This window comes from Drosophila navojoa, chromosome 4 (assembly GCF_054131105.1).
Source record: "Drosophila navojoa isolate 15081-1374.11 chromosome 4, UAZ_NAV_1.0, whole genome shotgun sequence".
In the NCBI taxonomy this organism is placed as follows: domain Eukaryota; kingdom Metazoa; phylum Arthropoda; class Insecta; order Diptera; family Drosophilidae; genus Drosophila; species Drosophila navojoa.
Window position 1 is genome coordinate 26,221,055 of NC_142892.1, and position 23,926 is coordinate 26,244,980.

At 39.7% G+C, this 23,926-nt stretch overlaps 3 protein-coding genes and 1 long non-coding RNA gene across 4 annotated transcripts in view; 3 read left to right on the plus strand and 1 right to left on the minus strand.

Annotated features, from left to right (window-relative positions):
• LOC149091568 (uncharacterized) overlaps nucleotides 1-23,926 on the plus strand; it is a 161,684-nt gene that overhangs the window by 50,868 nt on the left and 86,890 nt on the right. The gene's annotated exons all lie outside the window — the stretch shown is intronic.
• Chmp1 (charged multivesicular body protein 1) overlaps nucleotides 1-23,926 on the plus strand; it is a 103,977-nt gene that overhangs the window by 40,303 nt on the left and 39,748 nt on the right. The gene's annotated exons all lie outside the window — the stretch shown is intronic.
• Nucleotides 1-23,926, plus strand: part of GNBP2 (Gram-negative bacteria binding protein 2) — a 171,371-nt gene that overhangs the window by 25,821 nt on the left and 121,624 nt on the right. The window lies entirely within an intron of this gene.
• On the minus strand, nucleotides 1,509-11,093 carry ssp2 (short spindle 2). The gene is made up of 6 exons (XM_018099732.3): nucleotides 10,945-11,093; nucleotides 10,743-10,849; nucleotides 10,402-10,472; nucleotides 2,035-4,413; nucleotides 1,795-1,959; nucleotides 1,509-1,736 (listed from the first exon to the last, which is right to left on the minus strand). The coding sequence occupies exons 1-6, from the start codon at nucleotides 10,989-10,991 to the stop codon at nucleotides 1,533-1,535; spliced, it is 2,973 nt and encodes a 990-aa protein (XP_017955221.1). The 5' UTR covers nucleotides 10,992-11,093; the 3' UTR covers nucleotides 1,509-1,532.

A 23,926-nucleotide genomic window follows, 5' to 3' on the forward strand; every position in this document is an offset into this window, starting at 1 on the left:
TTTAAAGAATGGATTTTTACTAATAGAATAAAAAAAATACAAAATTTTAATACGACTAAGAGCTAGTTTAAATTTACAAAGCCTCTAAAATTGATATTTTTTTAGTCTAAGCCCTTTGAGTTCCACCGTGTTCCGAGCATCGGCTTATACACACGATATTTAATGACAATAAATTAATGTTTAATTAACAGATGCTTGGGAGGACCTAAGAGAGCGCTTGCGCTTTGCTAACTGCGCAGTAAACACCGACTGCGCTTGGGCTGCACTGCAGTGTGGAGTACTGCCCACAAGCTGAGAATTTACTTGGTGAATAACTTCTAATGAAATTTTCAGGGCGTAATTATATGGTCAAAATGTGTGTACATTCCAAAGCACAAGTCTCCAGTACTTTTTACAAATTGGGGGGGCGAAGGGGCGTGGTATCCAAAATCTGTTGATTACAAAATGTTTGTATTCATCATATCTATGTACACAGTAAATCTGAAGTCTCCACGTCTAATAATATTTCAATGAGGCTCAAAAAACAAAATCAATTTTTCGATTATTCTCGATAAAAAAGGTATCGGATGAGTTATCGAAAAATATCGTACTGCGTATGGTATACACGAGTATGCACACAAAATTTCAGCTCTCTAGCTCTTATATCTTCTGAGATCTCGGCGTTCATCCGGACAGACGGACGGACGGACAGGGCTATATAGACTCAGCTCGTATATATACTTTATGGGGTCTGCGACGAATTCTTCTGCCTGTTACATACTTTTCCACAAAAACATTATACCCTGATTTCCCATTTTCAATGGGTTCAGGGTCTAAAAAGTATACGTTTGGGGTAATGTAGAACCGAATGAAACTTCGTCACTTCATTACTTTCTGCATTACAAAAATAAATTATTTCATGCACCCGGTAGAAAACGCGGCTAGTTGTTAATAAAGTAATGGAGCTTGTAATTGATCTTTTCATGAAATAATTTTGCGTTCCCATATTTTCGTAGGCCGACCTAAAGGTAAGGGGAACGAGCAAATACGAAGTGGCCTGAACTTCTGCACAAAAAAAAGTGTGTAAATCCTTTACATTGCGTTTTCGGTCTATGTGTTCTATGCCTACTCATTAAGATTTTCACATTTATTGTAGTCTATCCACAAGGGTGTTACATTCATAGTCTTCATTGTTTTCAGCTTTCAATATATGTATGTCTAAATTGTTTGCATCTTTTACAAAAATATTAATTTTATTTCGTTTCAGTAAAATAATTCATATGGAGATTACTCCGTTTCTCGTTTAAGGCATAGTGTGTTTACGATTTTGGTGCTCTTTTTTAATTTTAGCTAAATAAAAATATAATTTAATGTTAATATATTAAATGAATGCGAAATTTATAAAACAATTATCCGTACACCAGTACGACAATGGGTAAGGGCGCCAAAAATGACAGGAGAAACCAAGCTGGTAAATATTAAGAATTTCTTTATATAAGCAAAGTTCTATACTTGTTCGAGGAAGGGTCTTGGTATCTCGGATTTCGTTTGGGTCAACGCCTTATAACATTAGAAGGTCGGGGTAATCCACTGCGTTTTATTTGCGTGGGTTGCCGAAGAGCTGACGGCTTCGGAATGCCTGTTGTACAGGATGTCATTTGTACCAGCCTTGAGTTTAATGCTGCTGTTTCAAAAGCATCAATTTGTTTTCCATCCCTATCACACAGACTTCCTCGCGAAGATGCTGAAGAAAGACTCTGTAAAGTAATATATATAGTTACATTAAAGATTAATTGAAGTCATGATCTAATTCACCTCAGGTGTTTCAGAATCACCAACTCCTCTCATAGTCAAACTATAAAAGCCGGAAGAAGGGCGGGCCAGTCCATTTCCCACAACTCGCTTGCTTGGGCCTCCGGTAGTGGTCGGCGCACGCAAGGCGCCAACTATCTTGGGCACTTTAAATAGGGAAGTGTTATCCTATTGAATACATTTTATGGTTACTTTTCATCTCATTAGAAATAATTTTTTTTACTTTATTTTTGCACTACATACCTCGTTCTGTGGCGCTGCTTGAAACACACTCGACGGCTTGCTAATTTGGCTACTGGGTATTTTAAAGGCGTCACCTAAGCTCTGTCGTGAAGGCGATACCTTACCACCAGCACCCATAGAGCAGCAAATGTTCGAGGACAAGTTATGAAATGACTTTGACTTGATGCCCATTGGACTCTTTACTCCATCCCCAGGTTTTGGCGGTGTTTCTCTTGATGTTGTCCTTGAAATTGAAGATGATACAGCATTCAGACCACCGCCAGCAGATGTTGCTTTGCTCACAGTACCTAGCTTTTGCAAGCCACTAATGTAGCGTGGTCGAGATAGCGAACGTGGCTGATATCGCGAGTTCTGTCCACATGCGACCGCCGGCGGTTGCTGTTTTTGTACCAACAAGCTTTTTTCTCTTGGCTTTTTGTAGGTCAAGTAATTTTTGCCGCAAATGGTATTGTTTTCTGAACCATTTTTGTTTTCAAGAGAATTTTTATCAAGACGCGAAAGTCGATTTTGAGGAGATTGTGAATCTTCTATTTTAGCTGAATTCAATAGCTGAGACTGGGAGTCTTCATCGTCAATACAGGGTACAACAATGTATCCCAGCTTCTCATCAGTAGCGCGCACTTCCCTACTTATTTTGATAGTTTTAAAACGTTCGCGATCTCTAGTGCGGCGTTCAGCCATCTTATAGTTCTGTGATTCAGATTCTATGGTTGTCTGGTTTTGTTTAGTTTTCATGTCCACTACGTGCTTCTCAGAGTCAAGTAGTGGCATGCATGCCCCCGATGAGTTTGATGGCTCCTCTTCCCTTCGATGAACTATAAAAGATGTTGAATTGCAACTGGCAGAAGTGGCTACGCTGTCGTGCATTACATTCAACTTAACGTCGTCATAGAGGCGACTACGTCGGCTAAGTAAACGTTCACTGCTACTAGATGATTGGCTGTTACTTTGATTTTGACTATTCATTAAATGCGACTTCGACGAAGGCGGCGTGTCATGCGCCATGTCCACTACCTGTTGCTGCTGGTCAGGTTCTGAAGAATACTCCTCACCTTTCTGAAAGCGACGCTTAATACTATCCAATGATTTTTGCATTTTTATCTGCTCTGCATTAATTTTATTTACTCTTCCAAGCTCAGCGAGCATGTGCTCAAACTGGTCTTCATCACCCTGATGAGCAAGCAGCTCTACTTCTGCCTCAGCTAAATCTAAGACGCACTGCATCTGCATATATTCCTCTGACTTCTCGTACGTTAAATCTGTCGCTGGTTGTTCAATTTGTTCAAGCAAGTGCATTGTATCATGCACAAACTTTTGACCATCAAAGCATTCAGGCGCCCCTCTAAGTTGAAGATTCTTTAATGTTTCCGTTGGTGGTTCGTAGGTATGGTTTAACTCTTGTCGGCAACAGTAGCTTTTATGGGGAGTTATGCTGCTCACAATGGGAGATATGTTTACTATTTCGTTGCAGCTAGTCTGGGTCGGTGTATAGATAGGCGCCTTATTATTGGTATTATTATTTTGATTGTTTTTACAGTTGTATGCACAACGGGTGTTTAAATTTGTTACTGGCGTAGATTGCATTTGAATTATGGACAATTTCGTCTCAATATTTTCAGGTGTATCGCAACGAGCTGCTTCGGGCGTATGACACCCTTCGGTAACAGTACTGTTCCCCTGTCGCCCCGCAAGGAGTTGTGTTTCGTTTAGCACCGCGATTGGCCGCTTAAACGTGACGTTTACATCCCCTTCACTCTGAGATTCTGCTGTTGTACGTGAAGTCAGACTATCCACCAGATTAAATGTAGTATCACCAATTAAGTCCTCACTCAACACTATCGTTGCACACAACTGAGCTTGAACGTCATCCTGGTTATTGTCGTGTGATTGTTGCAGTAACTGCATTTCATTTGGCGTAGATACACTGTCAGTGCTATTATGCATGGTGCTGCAACCGGATGCTGTTTTGCTTAGCGGCATTAGTGAAATATCAATTTGGCCAATATGTGAATCCTTAATTAGTGTGCCATCACCGGACAGGCTAAGTGATTCGAGGACTTTGCGATCCCTAATCATGTCGCTCAGGTTATATCCTACGTCATTCATTAACGTTGTCATTGTGGACATGTGATCTCTTGTTGGATTAGTATTATTTATTTCCAAACTATGAATCGATTGTAAAAAGTTGAGATTTGTAAAGTCAGCTGAGCTGATTAGCGAACTATTCATACAGCCGGTGTTTATTGATGTACATATAGACGATGGTGGCGACGTGTCCTGCAGGAACGATTTATGCAAATTTGTCACAAGTCCTCCAATTTCCAAACTTAGCATCGGAGATACTGAATTTTTTGATGATGTAACATTTGTTGTTTGTGTCTGCATAAAAAATTTTGACTGGTTTAGTTAAGGATGCTATACAGTCTATAATAAAATAAAATCAAAAGCAAATTTAATTTTGTACTGCATTTTTTGGAAATTAACGTGATCAAGTAAGTGTCTTTTATTACATTATAATTATAAAACTCTAGTCGAGAGTGCTCGACTAGATACTACCTTGAACGAAACTAAATTTCAAAGCTTAATTTGGATGTATTTAAAAATATAAATGCCATAAAAAACTCATTTAATTACATAAATGTAATATATTTATATTTATGAACATATGAATTACAAATACAAATGACATACATATTGCATTTTACTATGTAGTTGGAATTGGGAAGATGAAATATTTTGGAATAGTTAAACACAAATGGCGCGTTCTGGATTTGAAACTGAGACCTCACGATCGAGCTCAGCGCTTCTAATTACAACGCCTCTTCACCTTTCGAACTGTAATAGCAACAACTGAAATACTTAGGTTCACTGCTGCAGCGCTATCTAACAAATTCAAACTAAGCTAACTGTTGAGAATTTTAGCACTTAAATCAGTATGTAATTCTATCAATCGTCTAATTGCACACGCATAGGAAAGCTGTTGTGGCTGCTGTACGTGCGTTAGTTATTTGGCCACACATGTTGTTAATTTATTAACGTTGATGAACTTAACAAAATGTAATTTGAATTTTTAATAAAATAACAAATCATTCACCATTAGCTATACTTGCATAAGACCTTCTATGGGGATTGTGGTGAGTTTGGATCCGGTATCCAAAATATAACCAAAATACAAATTGAAACATTTGAATACATATTTAAATTGTGGAGACTCTAGTTTGGAAAGATGTAGGATATATTAATTTATAACTAATTTTCGATAAAGTTTCCAATCGATAAAAAACAACGGGATGACTTATCGATTTTTGGAATTAAGCTCGTTATCCGCGCTATATATACGGGCATTTAAAAGCAAGTAAGAAGGCTCTAGTCGAGACTGCTCGACTAGGAGATACCTGAAACCTCCAAGCTTATATTCTTATCATTCTGAACTTATTGTATGCACATATGCATCCACACTCACTTTGGTAACTGCGCAGTAAGCAGCGACTGCGCTTGGGCTTCGCCGCAGTGTGGGCAATATTATGGGAATTTATTTGTTGAATAACTTCTTTTGTAGACATACAATCTTAATCAAATTTTTAGAGCGTAATCTATGGTCAAAATGTGTGTTCCAAACCACAAGTCTCAACTATTTGAAATATTCTTTTTTTTTATTTGGGGCCAAGGGGGCATGGTTTGTCTGTTGATTACAAAATGTTTATGGACGGACGGACAGACGGACTTTATGGGGTCTACGATGATTCCTTCTGCCTGTTACAGACTTTTTCACAAAAAAAATTATACCCTGATTTCCCATTTTCAATGGGTTCGGGGTATAAAAATCGAAAACTATTCCCGATATTTTATTATCGATTAAAACCATTATCAATCAAGGCAGATGCGATTTTATTAGTTTGGTTCAGGGTAGTATCTAGTCGAGCACTCTCGACTAGAGTTTTCTTACGTGTTAAGCATTTAGTTGGGTTTTAGTCGGAGTTTATCAATTTATATTGAAATGGGAAAAGGAGAGATGCTGACAAACGAATAAATGGCTGTAGTCCTTGAATACAAAGATGTGGGTTGGTCTAACCGAACAATTTCACGTAATTGAATCGTTCGCCAACTGTTGTAAAGAATGTTGTAAAACTAAAAGATAAAATACAATGAAAACAGAGAACATTTAAACAATTGGAAGGGTTTCACCTTACTCCGCTATTATACGCGCAGTAATTTAAAAAATGCTTCTGCTTCCAAAACTTTTCTAGAATTAGATTTTCCGATAACAGAACAGAACATGAAGAAGGTGAAACATTCGGAAAGTTCATTTTGCGTTTGCGTCAACAAATTCAAAAATATAATTTCGGGTCTTCGAAGGGCGAGATAGAAGAAATTTGTTTCAAAGATAAAATCATTGAGCTTATGCAGTCCAAGTCAGAAACCATAATTTAAAATCGAGGAAAATTCATCAGAGCGATTGTGGAAGGTGCGAACGGCCGGGACACAAGGAAGACAGTCAAATGTGCCCAGCACGCCAAATTAAGGGCAGTCGTTGCTCTCGCGTAGGTCATTTTGCCCGCAAATGTAGAACAAACCTTAAACGCCCATATCCACAGTGGAATAATAAAGCAATAGGAAATCCCAAGCGCAAATATGTGCATCAAATTGAAGACGAGAACACAGAGGAGAATAAGACAATCCAACGAAATTGTCTTAAGATAGACAGTGACGAGAAGTATGAAGAGATGATGCAATGCAGAATTGGAGGTGCGGATGTTTCCATAGTGATTGATTCGGGATTTCGATTTAACCTTATCTCGCAAAACGACTGGTTAACTCTTCAATTAAAACAATCAACAGTTTTTAATGTCCGCGGAAATTCACAACGCCAATTTAAGGGGTACGCCTCAGATCGAATCCTTAACGTTATTTGTATTTTCGAGGCACCGATATCGATCAAGCAGAGTCCCGAGTTGATCGCATCATTTTTCGTAATTGAAAAAGGAAGGCAGTCACTGCTGGGACGAGAGACGGCAACGAAGTTGAACGTTCCTCGAGTTGGACTACCGGTTAACAATATTGAGATGGTGCTACCATTTCCCAAGTGGAAAGGTATTAAGGTAAAGCTAACGATAGACCCCTACGTCAATCTTGTGAAACAACCAATGAGACGGATTCCGGTTGCGTTGGAACTGAAACTCAATGCAAAATTAGAGAAAGCCCACAAACTAGACATTATTGAACCGGTCAAGGGTCACAGCCCATGGATTTCTCCGATGGTGATCACGTTTAAAGGTAGTTGTGATATTCGTATATGTTTGGATATGAGGCAAGCCAACCGGGCGATTCTTCGCGAGAGCTACCGTTTGCCGCCATTTGAATCATTTATGACTAAATTAAGAAATGACAATATTTTCACGACTGGATCTTAAAGACGCGTATCAACAATTGGAGTTGGATGAATCAAGTAGGCAGATAACGACTTTCGGGGGCTATATAGGTATAACCGGCTAATGTTTGGCATAAATGCGGCGCCGGAAATCTTTCAACGACGAATGGAAGAACTTTTAGCACCGTGCAATAACGTCTTGAATTATATCAACGATGTTATAATATTCGGGAGTAACAAAGAAGAGCACATTTTCAAAGATAATAATGTGACTTTAAACAATGAAATATGTAGTTGGGAAACAAGCAGAATTAAATTTTTAGGATACATCTTAACAGACAATTGAAGTAGATCTTAACAAAATGGAATTTATTTCATGCACCCAAAAATAAGGAAGAGACTCGAAGTTTCCTGGGAATAGTAACCTATGTGGGCAACTTCATCGCAGACCTGGCGGAAAGAACGGAACCCTTATGTCAGCTAGTAAAGAGGGATCGAAAGTTTATTTGGGGACCAGCTGAAGAAAATGGGTTTCAGAAGATAAAGTCAGCATTAACTAAGATCCCGAGTCTCTCATATTTTAACCCCAAAAATAAAACGCGCTTAATCGCTGATGCGAGAGAGAGTTTAGCTTTGAGAGAGAGAGTTTAGCTTTGGTCTGTGCAGTAGAGAAATACTATTTCTATTTGATAAGGACTATAGTTCGAATTAGTGACAGACCATAAGTCACTAGAAAGCATTTTTAAGCCAACATCAAGGCCTCCAGCGCGTATCAAAAGATGGCTTCTGCGTCTTCAAGCGTATAAATTTAAAGTTATTTACAAATCGGGAAAGGAAAACATAGCTTGTGTGAGCAAACGTCATCCAGTTGCTACATCAAGGGTGAGCACAGCATATTGAGAATTATTGAAAACGCTACACCAATACCAATATCGATACCTGAAATTGCTGAAAACAGCACACTAGATGAGGAAATAGTAGACGCAATGGCGTGCCTTGAACAGGGCCATTGGGACTCGGCAATGTCGAATAAATTATACCCGTTTCGACATAAACTGTCAACAATCGGAACAATCATGCTTAGAGGAGTTCGAATCGTTATTCCATCAACATTGAGACAGAAAGTGGTTCATGAAGGACATCCGGGTGAATCGGCCATGAAACGAAGACTGAGGTCCAAAGTCTGGTGGCCCCAAATTGACAAATATACCGAAAAATTTGTAAAGAATTGTTTTTATTATATTTTGGTATCCCAAGTGACAAATCCACCACCTATGAAGAGGACCGAATTTCTGAATGGACCATGGATTTCGGTCGCTACAGATAGAACCGCTACCCAACAATGAATATAGCCTAGTCTTAATAGAATATTACATGAAGTTTAAATTTCTTTCGCTCCATCACATCTGAATCACTAATTGGGGTGATTAAGGAAATTTTTAGTAGACTGGCTTACCCAAAAATGTTACGAACCGATAATGGCCGACAATATGTAAGCCTTGACCTCGAGAACTATTGTAAATCGTGCGGCATAGAGCAAATAATAACACCTCCTTATTGGCCACAAGGCAACGGTAAGGTCGAGAGCATATACAAGGCAAGCGGTTGAAAATAGGTCATCAAAACAAGAGGAATCTTATGGAGGAAATTCAAGCTTTCACACTAATGTACAATGTAACTCCTCATGGAATCACAGGTACCGCCCCTACGGATTAAAGTTTAAACTCGTGAGGAAAGGAGGGATGCCGAGATGCTAAGCAACAATCGACGCCTACAAAGCAGAGCCCGTAAACTCTCTCTCTCTTTATTTTGAAAGTAGAGTGTTTTCATTGAAAGTACCGGGTTATTACATTCAGTAAATTTTGGCTACTAGAAACCGGCCAAAATGGATGAAACTGAAGTCAAAACCGGCTTTATCTAACTGCCACAATGCGACTTGGGTAGATTTTGTTAAGCAGCACATGTCCTGGTCGGAAAACTGAACAAATTATTGTTTCAGATGCGAAAAATTTTATCTTCTGAGATCGACGCGTTCATACACACGGACGCACGGACAGACAGACGGACAGGGCTAAATCGACTCAGCTTGTCGCTCTCATCATGAATATATATACTTTATGGGGTTTCCCACGCCTCCTTCTGTTTGTTACACACTTTTAATAAAACCAATATACATACCCTAAATTCCCATTTTCAAGGTATAAAAACCTAAGCACACATTGCAGCGCATGAGTGTTTATTAAAGGGCTGTAAGAGTTGAGTGAGTTGGAGTGTGCATGGAATCTATGACTCATAACCCACTACCTTCAGTTTAATGAATGATAATAAATAAGACCTAAACATTCACCTGAAGCATATAGGCGTCGAGGCACTCGAGCTTACATTCGCCTTCGTTCTTTCCTTATTTTTTTTTCTTTGCTAGCAGCGACGCAACTCATATACTCGGCGAGGCAACTCATAGACCCAGACTCATATTCATTCGACTCTTTCTCGTTCAATAGAATATTGCGCCTCTGAATCATCGACGAGCGTGGTCACTCACTCATACAATTTCCAATTTGGCCTCGGTGCCATTCATTTCAATATGACCATTGTTAATTCGAGTACGTGTTTTTGGCACTCATACAGCCGTCTAGTATGCGTGTGCGACTATGTGCGTCTGTCAGTGAGTTGTGTAAGTAGAAAGACGTGAATAATAATTTAAATATCAGTTCCCCGAAGAGTTCAAGGGATGTCATAGTTGAGCAGTCGAGTCGACTAAAGGTTTCTCTCTATAAGCGCAGATCGGTCGGAGCTCAGTTTATCTTCTAGTCAGCCACTTCGACTATTGATATTTTTTTTTTCCCCCTCTCTATGGACACTACGGATTCCTACTATAATACATTTAAGCAGTTTCAGGTCTTTCGGTTCTCCTATTAACAAACAAACGGTGTGAAGATAGTCTTATCTTTGATGACATCAATTCAAAGTTCCATTTTTTAATATAAATTATAACTTACTAATTGTGTCTCCATTTTTTCCTGTGGTTTGCGTTTGGGCCTCGTGAATGTTTTAGAATTATACTTGTATGCTTTATATGAAATAGATATGTAAATACATAAATTAGTTTCAATTGGTACATCAACAAAAATACAAAAATAGGTTAGTGTGTCTGTGGAAGAAACTTCTGAGTTTTCCCAATTGTTCAATCAGGCTGAGTTGGGCATTGGTCATAACAAATGATTATGTGCTGAGAGCTAGCGCACTGAGCTCTTAGAGCATGATCCATGTTTAATAATCATTCGAACATACACACATATGTATATACATATATTTATGATGGACGTATGTATGTACGAACCTTCTCCATTAATCGGCTGTAAAGGTTTTTGCAAGTTTTGTTGATTGTTAATTTTCCATTGGTGAAGAATATTTGATATATCGTCGTGTGTTTTATCTGCCAGAAAACTAAAATTAAAAAAACAAAAAAAAAAACAAAACAAACGCATGTATTTTTATCTTTTAAACTAACCACAGATGGAAATACAAATCTTGCTACATACATGTATGAATCATCTTTTAATGCTTCATCGATATCCAATATATCCATATTCCTTGTGAACCAAAGGTATTTTTGTATAGAATGTAATATATATAACTTTATTGAATGTCCTGGAATCAAGAGACACGCTTATTTTCTCGTCGGTAGTAAATTCAATCAGTTTTAATCAAAAACCCAACTGCAATAAACAAAATTGCTTCTAACAAATAAGCATAATTGACATTCATATACATTATTATACATATGTAATAAAACTACTTTTCAATATGTCACTTTATTATACTGTATCTAAACCTTAATCTTACAAAAAAAAAAAAAAATACACAATTGTAAAGAGCTATGCGTAGGAAATCTTTAATAGACTAGACTTGGGCAGTAGTGCTGGGCGCAACATCGATACATCGATGTTTGAAACAAAAAGAGAAACATCGATGCTTTTCTTCGATAATAGATGTTTTTTTTTTTATCTTCCCTCCACTAAATTTACCAGCCTATCACAGTGAACTGAGTGTGAGCTTGGTAAGAAACAAATTTGCATTTATTTATTTATTTATTTTAATTTTTATTTATTATTTTTGTAGGATATTGGTGCTGGCACGCAATGGACATGTTTTTGAGAGATGTTAGTGGCAGAAAAATATATTTTTGCGTGCCAGCAACTTCCATTGAGCTGGACTTCTTGTTAGCGTAAAACCACTAACCAGAGAACACATAGACTAGACAACTAGTGGAAAGCTTTTTGCACGCTTTTTCTGGGACTTTAGCGCCCCAGACTGCTTTGAATTCGCTCGGCGAATTACTTTTAGGCTCGAGCAACGAAAATATACGAAAGCACAATCATTTCGCTTCACGCGCTCGACCGAGATGGTCAAATGTTGAACAAAAGATCCTTCTATGCTCAATCTTTCCCTTGCTCTCTCTCTCTCTCGATGCTCTATGCTCTCTCAAATGTGTAGATGTGTGTATGCATGTGAGCACAAGCAGCAGCTCACGAAAATTGAAATTTCTTCGCAGCAAGAACCCATGCCTTCCCTTCTGTGTGAAGAGTATACCGAACTCTTTAAGCCGTTTGCCAAGCTCGTACAAAATATGTATATGTGTCTTCGATATTACTTGTGAGAAGGGTATGAAAGCGTTGGTGCTCATAGTGAAAATGCTTTCGCGACGAGCGTGCACACACACAGTCTCCGTTACTATATGTATTATGAGCATTTGTGTGCCTGTGTGCGTAGCTCTTGCTGCCTGTAGCGATTTCAGAGCCCCGAATTCGCATTTGGTAGATCTTGTGAACTACTCACACATGCATACATACATACATATGTTTGATTGTGTGTACGCAGAAGCCGCGATGCTCACAAATGATGGGGTGATCATTGTAGAAGCCTTTGACTGCCTTTGTGCCTTTATATGTGCGTGTGTGTATGTGCATGTGTGTAAGCATGGGACATGAGCATTGGCGTGTGCCTACCTCAACTTAAAATTGTGCGAACGATTTTGGGGTTTGAAGAGGCGCGCTTATACATACATATTTCAGTAGCTGACTGACTACACTGACAAGTGCACTTGCATTTTTTACACTTTTTTTTACTTGCATGTAGGGACACGATATCGAATGCAAAGTATCGATCATGTACTCATAAGAAGCATCAAAAAAAAAAGCATCGTACTTATAAAAATATCAAATCAAAAGCATCGATGTTGCAAGGTATCGGATGAAATGTTTATTAAATCTAGGATATCTTTCATGTTTTTTTTTAATAAAAAGTTACAAGTAAATTTTCAATATTACATAGTACAATGAAGTTATGTTAAGTTATATATTCCATTCCTTCTCTGCACAATCGCCTAAAATAAGAAGTTTGTCAAGCCTTTTGGGTGACAATCGGCTGCGAGTTTTGATTATGGGACTTCCAGCTTTGGAGAAAAGGCGCTCAGAGGGCACGGACGTCGCGGGAATTCCCAAATATTTTTGAGCTAAGTTGTATAGTTTGGGATAAACTACTTTCATATCAGCCCATTGTTTTAAAGGGTCGATGGAAAGTGGTAAAACATGGGTAGATAGGTAGCGACCTACTTCGTCATCGTTCATTGTAGATCTTGTTTTTTTGGTCTGCTTCCCTGCATGCGTCCACTTCTTATAATCACTCCAAAGATTGTTTGCTGAATCTATGGAAGTATCACTCTCATTCTCACTGGAGAGAGAATTAGGACTGGATAATATAAATTTTCTTATATGCTTATGCATGTTTGAGGTGATTCCTGATGATTTAAGAGTTTTGAAGCAAATTTTGCACTTCACCTCGTCGTTGCGTATTCTGGTGAATTACTGCCAAACACTGCTGTGGCTTGGTGGAATTCTTTTAAAGAAATATATTTCAATAAACTGCATAGAGTCATTGCTTTATTACTTACTTTAACTATAAATCAAATTGACTTTGATAATAATTCACTGTTTTAACCTTTTTTAATGATTCAACTCAAACTCAGTCTAAAATTTTGCGCAAATTGGCTGGCGAGCTTGACTTGATCCCGCGTATTTTTCTTTACTCGATATGGCTCTAGAGATACTCGATAAGTAAAAATATCGAAACCAAAACATCGAGTAAAAAGTATCGGTATCATCGCCCCAATGTATCCGATACCGAAAATATCGATACTTTTTTCGTGTCCCTACTTGCATGCATGTAGTTCACAAGATCACAAGAGAGCAAGGGAAAGATTGAGCATAGAAGGATCTTTAGTTCAACATTTGACCATCTCGGTCGAGCGCGTGAAGCGAAATGATTGTGCTTTCGTATATTTTCGTTGCTCGAGCCTAAAAGTAATTCGCCGAGCGAATTCAAAGCAGTCTGGGGCGCTAAAGTCCCAGAAAAAGCGTGCAAAAAGCATTCCACTAGTTGTCTAGTCTATGTGTTCTCTGGTTAGTGATATTATTATAAAAAAAATCGATACATTGATCTGAGACCCATACATAAAATCGAAATATCGATGTAGGTAAAATCGAATTTTTCCCAGCACTACAGCGCACTGATTTCGTTCTGCTGTCTTTCATTACCCGAGCCAGCAATTACCCAGCCGAGCGAATACGACGTTGATTGGGAACTACGAGACAGCTGTTCCGGTGTTGAAAAACTTTGTACTACATGTCTAGTCTATGTGTTCTCTGGTTAGTGTCTAAGGTCAGTGATTTAACTGATGTGAAACCCAAAAATATCGACGACACTATTGATAACCATCGCATTATTTGGCCGTCGATATATTGCTAGCTCGATTGTGCCCCAAATTCGATTGCTCTTCACCTCCAATAGACCGTACGCGAAGTGTAAACCTTTTTGCAAACTTTTTTTTCGAGCGTTGCGTCCCACACAAAGTCGGCTCCTCACTGTTAAGTTTGGGCTACGAAAATATGCGAAAGCACGCCAATGTTCACATCATTTGCCTAAACACGGAAGCATACAAATTATTCTACAATTGTGAGCTTTACAAATCAAGCTGTCAAAGTGTACACACGCGTTCTGCAAAAATTTAATGTATATCAGAATATATGTATGTGTCGCAGATTCGTTCTCGTCCGGTTTCACCAATATTTTATCAGCAGCGCGTGCCTTGCTTTTTCTCGGCTCAGACATGATGCAACGCTTTGTGTTTTCAACATAAATGCGCGTCACTTTAATGTTCTTCTTTACTATCAGGGATGCCAAGTTAAAATTTGAGAAATACGCAGCAAGGCTCCAAAATCGACGTGTTTTTCCGTAGAGCAATTTCGCTGAAATACGTAGATCTAAGTACATTTTTAAAGCTTAAAAACAATAAAAATAAATGAGTAAACCATTCAATTTTTGAATTTACTGTATTGTACTTTGTTGTTGGGTTCCTGTGAATATAAACAACTTTGTGTTCAATGAAGTATTATATTTTATATAAATTAATTAGTAACAATAGATCTAAACTCTGTCTAGTCCGACTATAAGCTGGCCCCAAATCAGTTCTACTGATTTGGTTCTCCCGTTGAATGTCTGACTGGACTCTCCAGCTTCCTTAGATTGTCGATAGTCTTAACTCTTCCCCATCTAAATATCTGTGTCCCGCAGATCAGGGTGCATATGTCCATTATAATGAAATTCATCCAATATAAATTTTCCAATATAACGATATTTATCCAATATAAATTGCCCAATATAACGATATTTATCCATAGTCGAGTCCATAAATTAGCATAAAGAGGGCCACCGATATCCACCTTCAAGTTAATTTAAGCATTCATAGTATTCATTTGTGGTTATGACGATACATCCAACATTGTAAGCGCATTTATTTCATTCCCTCTGGCATCGCGGATATCCCTATTACCATGAATCATCGAAACTAGGAAGGATATACCACGTGTAAAGTGCTGTGGATGCTATGGGTGCTAAGGAAGTAAAGGAAGTTAAAAGAGGATTATTACAATATAATTGAATGTGCGCTTTCCTTTTTTTTTTTCTTTCTTAAGTGTGATTTTTGAAGAATTTTTCCAGTATGTGTTTTGATTGTCACATTGTGGTTTTCCTAAAGGAATTGCAATTTTTTTTTTCCTTAGTCTTAATTTGATTGTTTCTTATATACATATACTTCCTCTCCTTTATTGTATTGTATAGGTGTTGTTTTTTTTTTATTTTTCCAATTCTTTATTATTTATTTAGCTGAGTTGATTTAGCCCTGTCCGTCTGTACGTCCGTCTGTCCGTCCGTCCGTATGTATGAACGCGTCGATCTCAGAAGATATCAGAGCTAGAGACTTGAAATTTTTTTTCCTAGGTCCGTGTGTATCACGCGCATATCGAGTTTATCGCTAGAAATCGATAACAACTTCCGATATTTTGTTATCGATTGTTGGAGTGGTGGTGTCGCCGATAAGTAAAAAGACCGGTTTGTACTTTCCTCGTCTTTATTTCTTAGATTAAAGCTGTGCATTAGTAAAGTATATCGTCAATACCAGGAGAGGCAAGTGACAGTCAGACAGAGTGCTGTTAATAACATAACGTGTGTTGCGGGAAGAGCAATTCTTGTTAATGGGATCTGGCATTAACATACTCCCCCCCCCCCCCCCCCCCCCACCCCTTGCAAGGATTGCAAATTAAGACGTCGCGTTCGAAGCTGGAGATCTCTTGATGTGCGGATCAAGGCTGTCCTGGAGATGCAGGAGCGTGTGGTGATTCTGGCCACACGTTTTGCAACGTCCCTTGTTGCGGCAGGATTGCCCGGAGTACTCGTGAGCCAAGCAGTTCGTGCAGTACTCATGTATAAGTACATCCGGTTTTCCTCTGAAAGGCCTAGAAAACGCTGGCAGTTTCGGAGACCATGGGCTCCTGGGCATACGCGGCACTGGAAGGAATTGGTACCACGTGGCTTGCTGCTTTCTAATGACGGCGTCTTTATCTGGAAGAACGAATGAGTTGGAGGTTGAATTACTTGTTCGTTAGAACACAACATGGAGGCTAGTTCGACAGCACAAGGCGGACGAGGATTGAGTTGGAATGATGGGCCTGAATGAAGAATATCATTCAGGCTCTCATTGAAACCGACCCTCACTTTTGTAGTGGTGTTGTCGGGAACTCGGGATGGAAGACTTGTCGGAATCTCAAGTTTCGTCTCTCCCGGAACGCAGACTTGAGTTGTGAACGAGGAGACCATTTCCGGTGAAGTTCGTAAAAGTGGGCCAGTCAGTACCCAACCGAAAACAGTCTCTAGACCTAGAAGAGATCCCCAGATATTCGGATGGTATCAATTTCTGAACTCTTGTAGATCTCGGGATCAGCTAGCTGAATATTCGGCAGCTGGTTCAATAAGAGTTGCGGAATTGGTGATGAAGGGAGGCAAGTTTTGGCATATGTTAATCACCGCCGTGCCGCGGAGGACACCTCGCGTGTTGGCAGCCAGAAATGTTTGGACGTTGGACATAACTTGCGTACGAATTGGGGCTATAGCTGTTGCCGATGCAGCAGCAGTCCGAGGAGTATTGTCCCTATGGAGTAGGGTGTTTGCCGACCATTACACTTGAAACAGTTGTGCGTACTGGTACACTCTCGTAACTGGTGACCCTTAGCGAAGCAGTTCAGGCGAAGATTCTTTGCTTTGATGTATGCCTCTCGTTCATGGATAGACAGCTGGAGAAACCGAGGGCAAAATCGAATTGGATGGTTCTATTCTGAACACAGATCGCACAGATTCACTTGCGTTGTGAAGGAGTTGACTAGTTTGGGAGGGGCAGAGCTCGCGCATCTCGAAACTGAGATTGGAACTGTTGGTGCAGAACGATCACCTTCCATAGCCTCGAGAGCAAGAGCACGCTCGCTAAGAAAGTGACTAACGTTCTGCCAGGCTGGAATTTCTGTTTTTTGTGTCGGTGAATGCTCCCAGAGAGATCGAGTGTGATCTGGCAATTTGAATGTGCACACGAACACAAGGATACAGTCCCAATTCTCCGTAGAGATTTGAGCATGCTCGATTGCAGTGACGCATCTATGGCTCTATGGTGCCATGCAACTCTCTGAGAGCCGAGCCTGATTCCTTGGTGACTTTGGAGAGGTTGAGCAGGATTTTAAGCTGGCTGTTGACTAACAGCCGCTTATTCTCGAACCGATCACACAAGGAGCCCCAAGCCGATGCAAAGCCGTCGACTATAGCATTTGCATCGCCTGCTGTCTTTGAATTGAGGTGGAATAACTTTTCCACCGGAGTCAAGCGCGGATTCTGAATATAAATCGCAGTAAAAAGGTCGCGGAATGTTGGCCAGCGCAAGTAGTCACCGTGGAATACTTCCGTATCAACGGGTGGAAGGCGACAGCCTCCAGACGAGGCGAAAGTAGCGGACATTGGAGCGGGCGGTGTACTCGATGCGGAAAGTGTGTCGATTTGCACCCCCACGTGCGTCGTACGCCGCTCATACAAAGTGTAGCAGTTGTCGAATTTGGCCTCCATGGCTTCAACTTCACCACTGCTCGCCCCTTGGTTCAACGCTCTGGCACAGACCTTATATTGCTGCTCAGCATCATCCCACAAGGCCCAGACTCGCTCTCGGCGGAGATTTCCGTTTTACAATAAAAGAAAAAAACAAGTAAGGAAGCTCTAGTCGAGACTGCTCGACTACGAGATCCCCTGAACCCTACAAGCAACTGATATTTCAAAAATAATTAGCAAACACACACGCACACACACGCATACAAATACACGCACACACACACGCATACACACACACTCACATATACAGGCGATTGCGCTTGGGTTGCGCTGCAGTTTTGGCAATATTAGGAGAATTTATTTGTTGAATAATTTCATTTCTAGACGTACGATCGTAATGAAACTTTTAGAAAGTAATCATAATTTTGAAATGTATTTGTATACCGAAGCACAAGTTTCTAGTATTCGATATACGACTTTTTAAAAGATGATGGTGAGGGGGTGGATTTGGGGGTGGGGTGTAAATTTTAACAAAACCCGAAATTGTATAAAATACATCTTTATATACATTTTCAATTTGGAGATTCTAGCTTGAAAGATGTAGGAGATATAATTATTTAAGTGATCTTCGATAAGGGTTTTTATCGATAAAAAAGTATCGGAATGAGTTATCGTTTTTTAGTGATAAACTCGATATGCGCGTGATATATACGGACATTTTTAAAAAAAAGTTGAAGTTCTAGCTCTTATATCTTCTGAAATCGACGCGTTCATACATACGGACGGACGGACGGACGGACAGACAGACGGACAGGGCTAAATCGACTCTGCCACGCCTCCTTCTGCCTGTTACATACATATTAACAAAACCATTATACCCTGATTTCCCATTTTCAATGAGTTCAGGGTATAAAAAAACAAGACTAAAAATCTATTTTCTATTTATTTCGCAATAGTTATTAAATTACGATGGATTCTGATCGTGCAAAACTATCGACACGAAATTGTGGCGGCCGGTGATAATTATCGGAAAAGATACTAGTTACGATCTCAGCTGTTTGGACACAAAGCAAAATAACCAATTTAGCAATTTAAGTTTATTATTTAGTAAATGTGCCGTGCATATGTATGTGAAACTTTTTATTGTGAATTTATATGTTAATTGTGTTGCTGGGCTGTTTAGAAGTACGCGAGTGAAAATCAAATAAATCCAAGGCTGCTCATATGTGCATACATGTATGTATATATGCTCATATGTATGAGCATATGTTTGTACAAACAGAAGATAGCGCACACACAATTAGCAAATATATACATATAACAAGTAGAAGTAATTATGCTTGGTGGATATCTGGTGGTTATCTTAAATTGCAAAATAAAACTATTAAAAACAACAAAGGATATTGGTTTTTTATTTAGTATGTACGTACATAAGTATGTATGTCACTCTGCAGCCGGCGACTAGTATTTGAGTGTGTGCGGATGTGCTAAACAGCAGAATATTGCAAATAAGTTTATTAAACAATTAACAAAAAATATTGTTCTCTCGTTTTAATAAATATTGATCAGAATATACATATAGTCATGGAGAAATATATGTGTATGAATGATATGGACGGAGTGTCGGACTAAATAGGATTAGTACATATGCTTGTGTATGGATTCTAACACAGCTTCAGACATATCTATATATGCATATAAGGATATACATACATATAGGCATTGTATCAACCCGTGTTTGCCCGGGTCTAAGTAAACACAGTTACCGGCTAGTTAATTTGCAAAGTAATATTTATTTATTCACGCGTCGTTTACAATGACCAGCCACGCTCGCTGGCAAGAATAAAAGTAGTCAAAGGAACAAAAGTAACAACAGTAATAAAGCTCGCATACGAAAGCTTATTCCGTGGCTTGTGCCGCGGAGCTTCCTGTGTGTGGATCGTCCTCCACAGAAAGCTCTCGTGGTACGGGTCTCCACATCCCTCCAATATTTTTCAGCTTCATCTTCAACCCATTGTCCTACGCGCCGGCTCCAGTTTCCGGTACTTGAGGCGTTTGTCTATGTGTGACTGTGTTCTGGACACTATCGGTTGTCGCTGCAGCTCCATGAGTACCTGTAACTGTAATCTTTTTTAAATGACTCAAATGTTAGTGTTTTTCCTCCTCCTTGCACTTGAACTATATTCCCCTTTCTGTTGATCACCACGTACTCGGTTGTATCGAACGTGGGTGTCAGTTTATGTGGGCAGAGGACATTCTTCAGCACGATTTTGTCGCCGGGTTGGATATCCGATGTTTTGGCGCCTCTTCTCTCGTCTGCTCTCTCTTTTCCCTTTTGTTTGTTTAAGCAAACTAAGTCTCTTTTCGAGGATTCGCCAACATCACCTACCAAGTCCTGAATGTCTGGTATCTTGTCTCTAATGATTCTGTTAAATATCAATTCCGAGCGGGCTGTTACGTTGTACATCATGACGAAGTTTTGAATCTCTTGTTTATAGTCTTTCCCTTTCGACCACGCGATTTTTAAGCGTTTTACTAAAGACCTGTTCATATTTTCTACTTCGCCATTCGCCTGTGGCCAATATGGTGGAGTCGTTATTTGGGTAATACCGTTGTTCCGGCAAAAATCTTGAAATTCGAGACTTACGAATTGCCGACCGTTGTCGGTTTTCAGCGTTCGTGGTATTCCCAAACGAGAAAATATATCCTGCATCTGTTCGATTAATACTTTCGAAGAGATAGTTTTAATAAATTTAAATTCCATGTATCTGGAAAAGTAGTCGATTAACACCAGTACATGGTCGTTGCTTGGCAAAGGGCCCTGTAAGTCGGATGCGACACATTACCAAGATTTGCCTCCCATGAGTTGGTACTAAGGCAGGCCATTGTATCAATTATTTCCTCGTCCTGCATACTTTTGTCCATGATTTCCGATATGGTTAGTGACTTCGGTACCCTTTTTCTACAATTCGAAACATATTCCGCTCATCTTGCCAATCAAAAGCTTCCGCTTTAGATATTTCGCAAAGACGCGACACGGAATCTGCGATATTTTCTTTTCCGGCTTTATAAATGACCCGAAATCAGTAAGACTGCAGACGTAGCAACCAGCGTTCGATCCGTGCCAGTGGTTTCGAAGTTGGTTTGAAAATGGATTCTAAAGGCTTATGGTCTGTTATCAGATCAAATTCCAGTCCCGCTAAGTAGTAGTAGAATTTCTCCACTGCCCACACTAATGCCAAACTTTCTTTCTCCGTTTGTGAATATCTTTTCTCCACGTCAGTTAGGCTTTTACTGGCGAACGATACGATATGATGCACGTTGCTGTCATCAATCTGCACTAGAACAGCTCCCAATGCCACCGGGCTTGCATCGGCTATGAGACACGTACGAAAATTTTTATTAAAATATGACAGATTTGTTACCTCGACGACTTGCTTCTTCAGGATATCGAAAGTTCGTTGTTCCTTGTCGCCCAATTCGAATGTGGTGTTTGCCTTTATTAATCTTCTCAATCGCTCCGTCGTGTTGGCTAGATCTGGTATAAATTTTTAACGTATGTTACGAGGCCTAGAAAGCTTCTTGTCTCCTCCTTAGTTTTCGGGGCCCGGAAGCCTGCGATCACCTTGACCTTCTCTGGGTCCACTTCAATACCATGGTCCGACAGAATGTGACCTAGGAATTCGAGTTCCTCTTCGTTTTTGCCAAATACGATGACATCGTCAATATAGTTAAGAGCATTTGAACCGCCTGCTAGCAATTCTTCCAGCCGCCTCTGGAATATTTCTGGGGCCGAGTTAACCCCAAATAATAGTCTTTTGTAACGAAATAGTCCCTTGTGTGTAATAAATGTAGTGATCTGCCGACTCGATTCGTCGAGCTCCAATTGGTGATAGGCATTTCTCAGATCCAGCCTAGAAAAGTATTTTGCCTCTCGAAGCTTGGTCATAAACATGTCGAATGTTGGCAGTGGGTGATTCTCTCTTGAGATGGCTAGATTCGCTCTTCGCATATCCAGACATAGACTTATTTCTCCGTTCCCTTTAAATGCAACTACCACTGGCGAAATCCATGGGCTCGGTCCACGAACTGGTTCTATGATATCTTGCTGCACCGCCTGGTTTATCCTGTCTGCGATTTGGTCATCTAACGCAGTCGGGAATCTGCGCATTGGCTGCTGCACTGGTCTCACATTGTGGTCAATGGCCAGTCTCACAGGTGATGCTTTCCATTTGGGAAAACATGTGTGAGCTTCCACTCTATTTACGTTTAAGCCAAGTTTTAGGACGTTGAGTTGCACGGCTGTGTCTCGACCCAGTAACGATTGTCTCCCATTTTCGATTACATGAAATGTAGCAATCATTTCTGGTCTTTCTTGAACTCTAATCAAAGACGTTAACCACTCTCAGCGTCTCGTCCGACGCATAAGCTTTGAACTGGGTTGCCAAAGTGGTGCGAATATTAAACACCGTCGCATGTTATCAGGTTGTACCGCGATCCTGAGTCAATGATCATCTGCAGCTGGGATCCCCCAACTAGGCATGACACGGTTTCATCTCCTCCTGGCTCGCTAATCACTTTAAAACAGTTTGACCAACCCTGGCCGCCCTGACTTTTAGTCTCTTCCTCATCGATGGCGTGCACGTGGGACTGCGAGGTTCGCGGTCGCTTGCGTCGATACTCATATGGTGTCCTACGCTGCCTCTTTAATGTGGTTTTGCACATACGAGCATAATGTCCGAACCGGGAACACTTATTACATTTCGATTTCCTTGCCGGGCATGCCATATTCCGTTCATCATGGTCTTCTGCTCCACACCGGCCACACAACACACCTACTTTGTCTTGTCTCCTTGACTGAACCGCGATTTTCTTTACAATCTCGGTATCCGGCGGGATCAGCATTGCCTCTGACTGCTGGTTCACTTGTTCTTCAATGGTGCACATATTTATTATTTCCTCCAGCTTCAGCTCCGATTCCAGTAGCTTCTTTTTAACAATTACCCAATTGGATTGGAATAAGTTATTTGTACTTGATTTTTTTAATAAGTTATTTTTAAAGAATTATTGACAGGTTACCATTTCCTTTTATTTCCGTGAAGAATGTGGGTCCCTGCTCGGGCGCCAGTTAAGCTCTCCCACACTAGAGCACTAGTGATTGGGGACGCTGTGTTGGGTTCTTGTGAATATAAAGAACTTTATGTTCAATGAAATAATCTTCTTCTTATATTTATAAAAGAGAGTTGTGAAAAGTTTTCCACCACTTATAGCTCGAGATTTGCTGGACCAATTTTCATGGTTTTTGATTTTTTGGATTTGTCTCCGCTACGAGTAGGATAGCAGATCTTAAAAATACTGAAAAAATTTCACGAATACTTGTAATACGCGGTTTTTTCCCTAAAGATTCAAATTTCTATTGATACTCAGTAGGCTTGATAACAGTGACAATTTTCGGTCCTGCTCTCATATTATTTTTTTTTTTTTTTTTTTTTTTTTTTTTTTTTTTTTTTTTTTTTTTTTTTTTTTTTTTTTTGTAAAAATTTTTATATTTTATTAACGAGCTTACTGCTACCATAATGGCAACTTAATCTAGTTCTACATTAAAAATAATAACAAACAGATCTAGACTTAGATTATAAATTTATGTGTTAATTTTTAATATTACTTTAACATTACTATTAGTATTATATTAATTAATTTAATTATGTTATTACTCTTTTGGGCAAGTCCGTTGGGTGGCACTTCTTGAGTCGTCTCTTCCTCGGCTTGGCAGTTAGCCGTCTGGCTAGTACGTTGCTGTGGCTGCCAAGGCGTTCTATATACCTTGCGGAACGTGATTGTAGGACATCTCCCACCTTTGGAACCTCTAGATCCTTTTCGATGTCTCGAGTCCTCATGTACCATGGGGCATCGCAGATTCGCCTCAGGATCTTTGCTTGGGCGACTCTAATTTTTTCCAAGTTTGATTTGGATGCAATGCCGTATATTTCTAGGGCGTATTTCCAGATCGGGCTTAGGATGCTTTTGTATATCGTAGTTTTACTA

Excerpts from the sequence above, each read along its gene's own strand:
- ssp2 (XM_018099732.3), bottom strand. The coding sequence starts at position 10,991 with ATGGATATATTGGATATCGATGAAGCATTAAAAGATGATTCATACAT. Across the intron at positions 10,850-10,944 it reads TTAAAAGATGATTCATACAT|TTTTCTGGCAGATAAAACAC; the intron begins GTATGTAGCAAG and ends TTTTAATTTTAG. Across the intron at positions 4,414-10,401 it reads AAAAAATGGAGACACAATTA|ACACAAACAACAAATGTTAC; the intron begins GTAAGTTATAAT and ends TTTTTTATGCAG.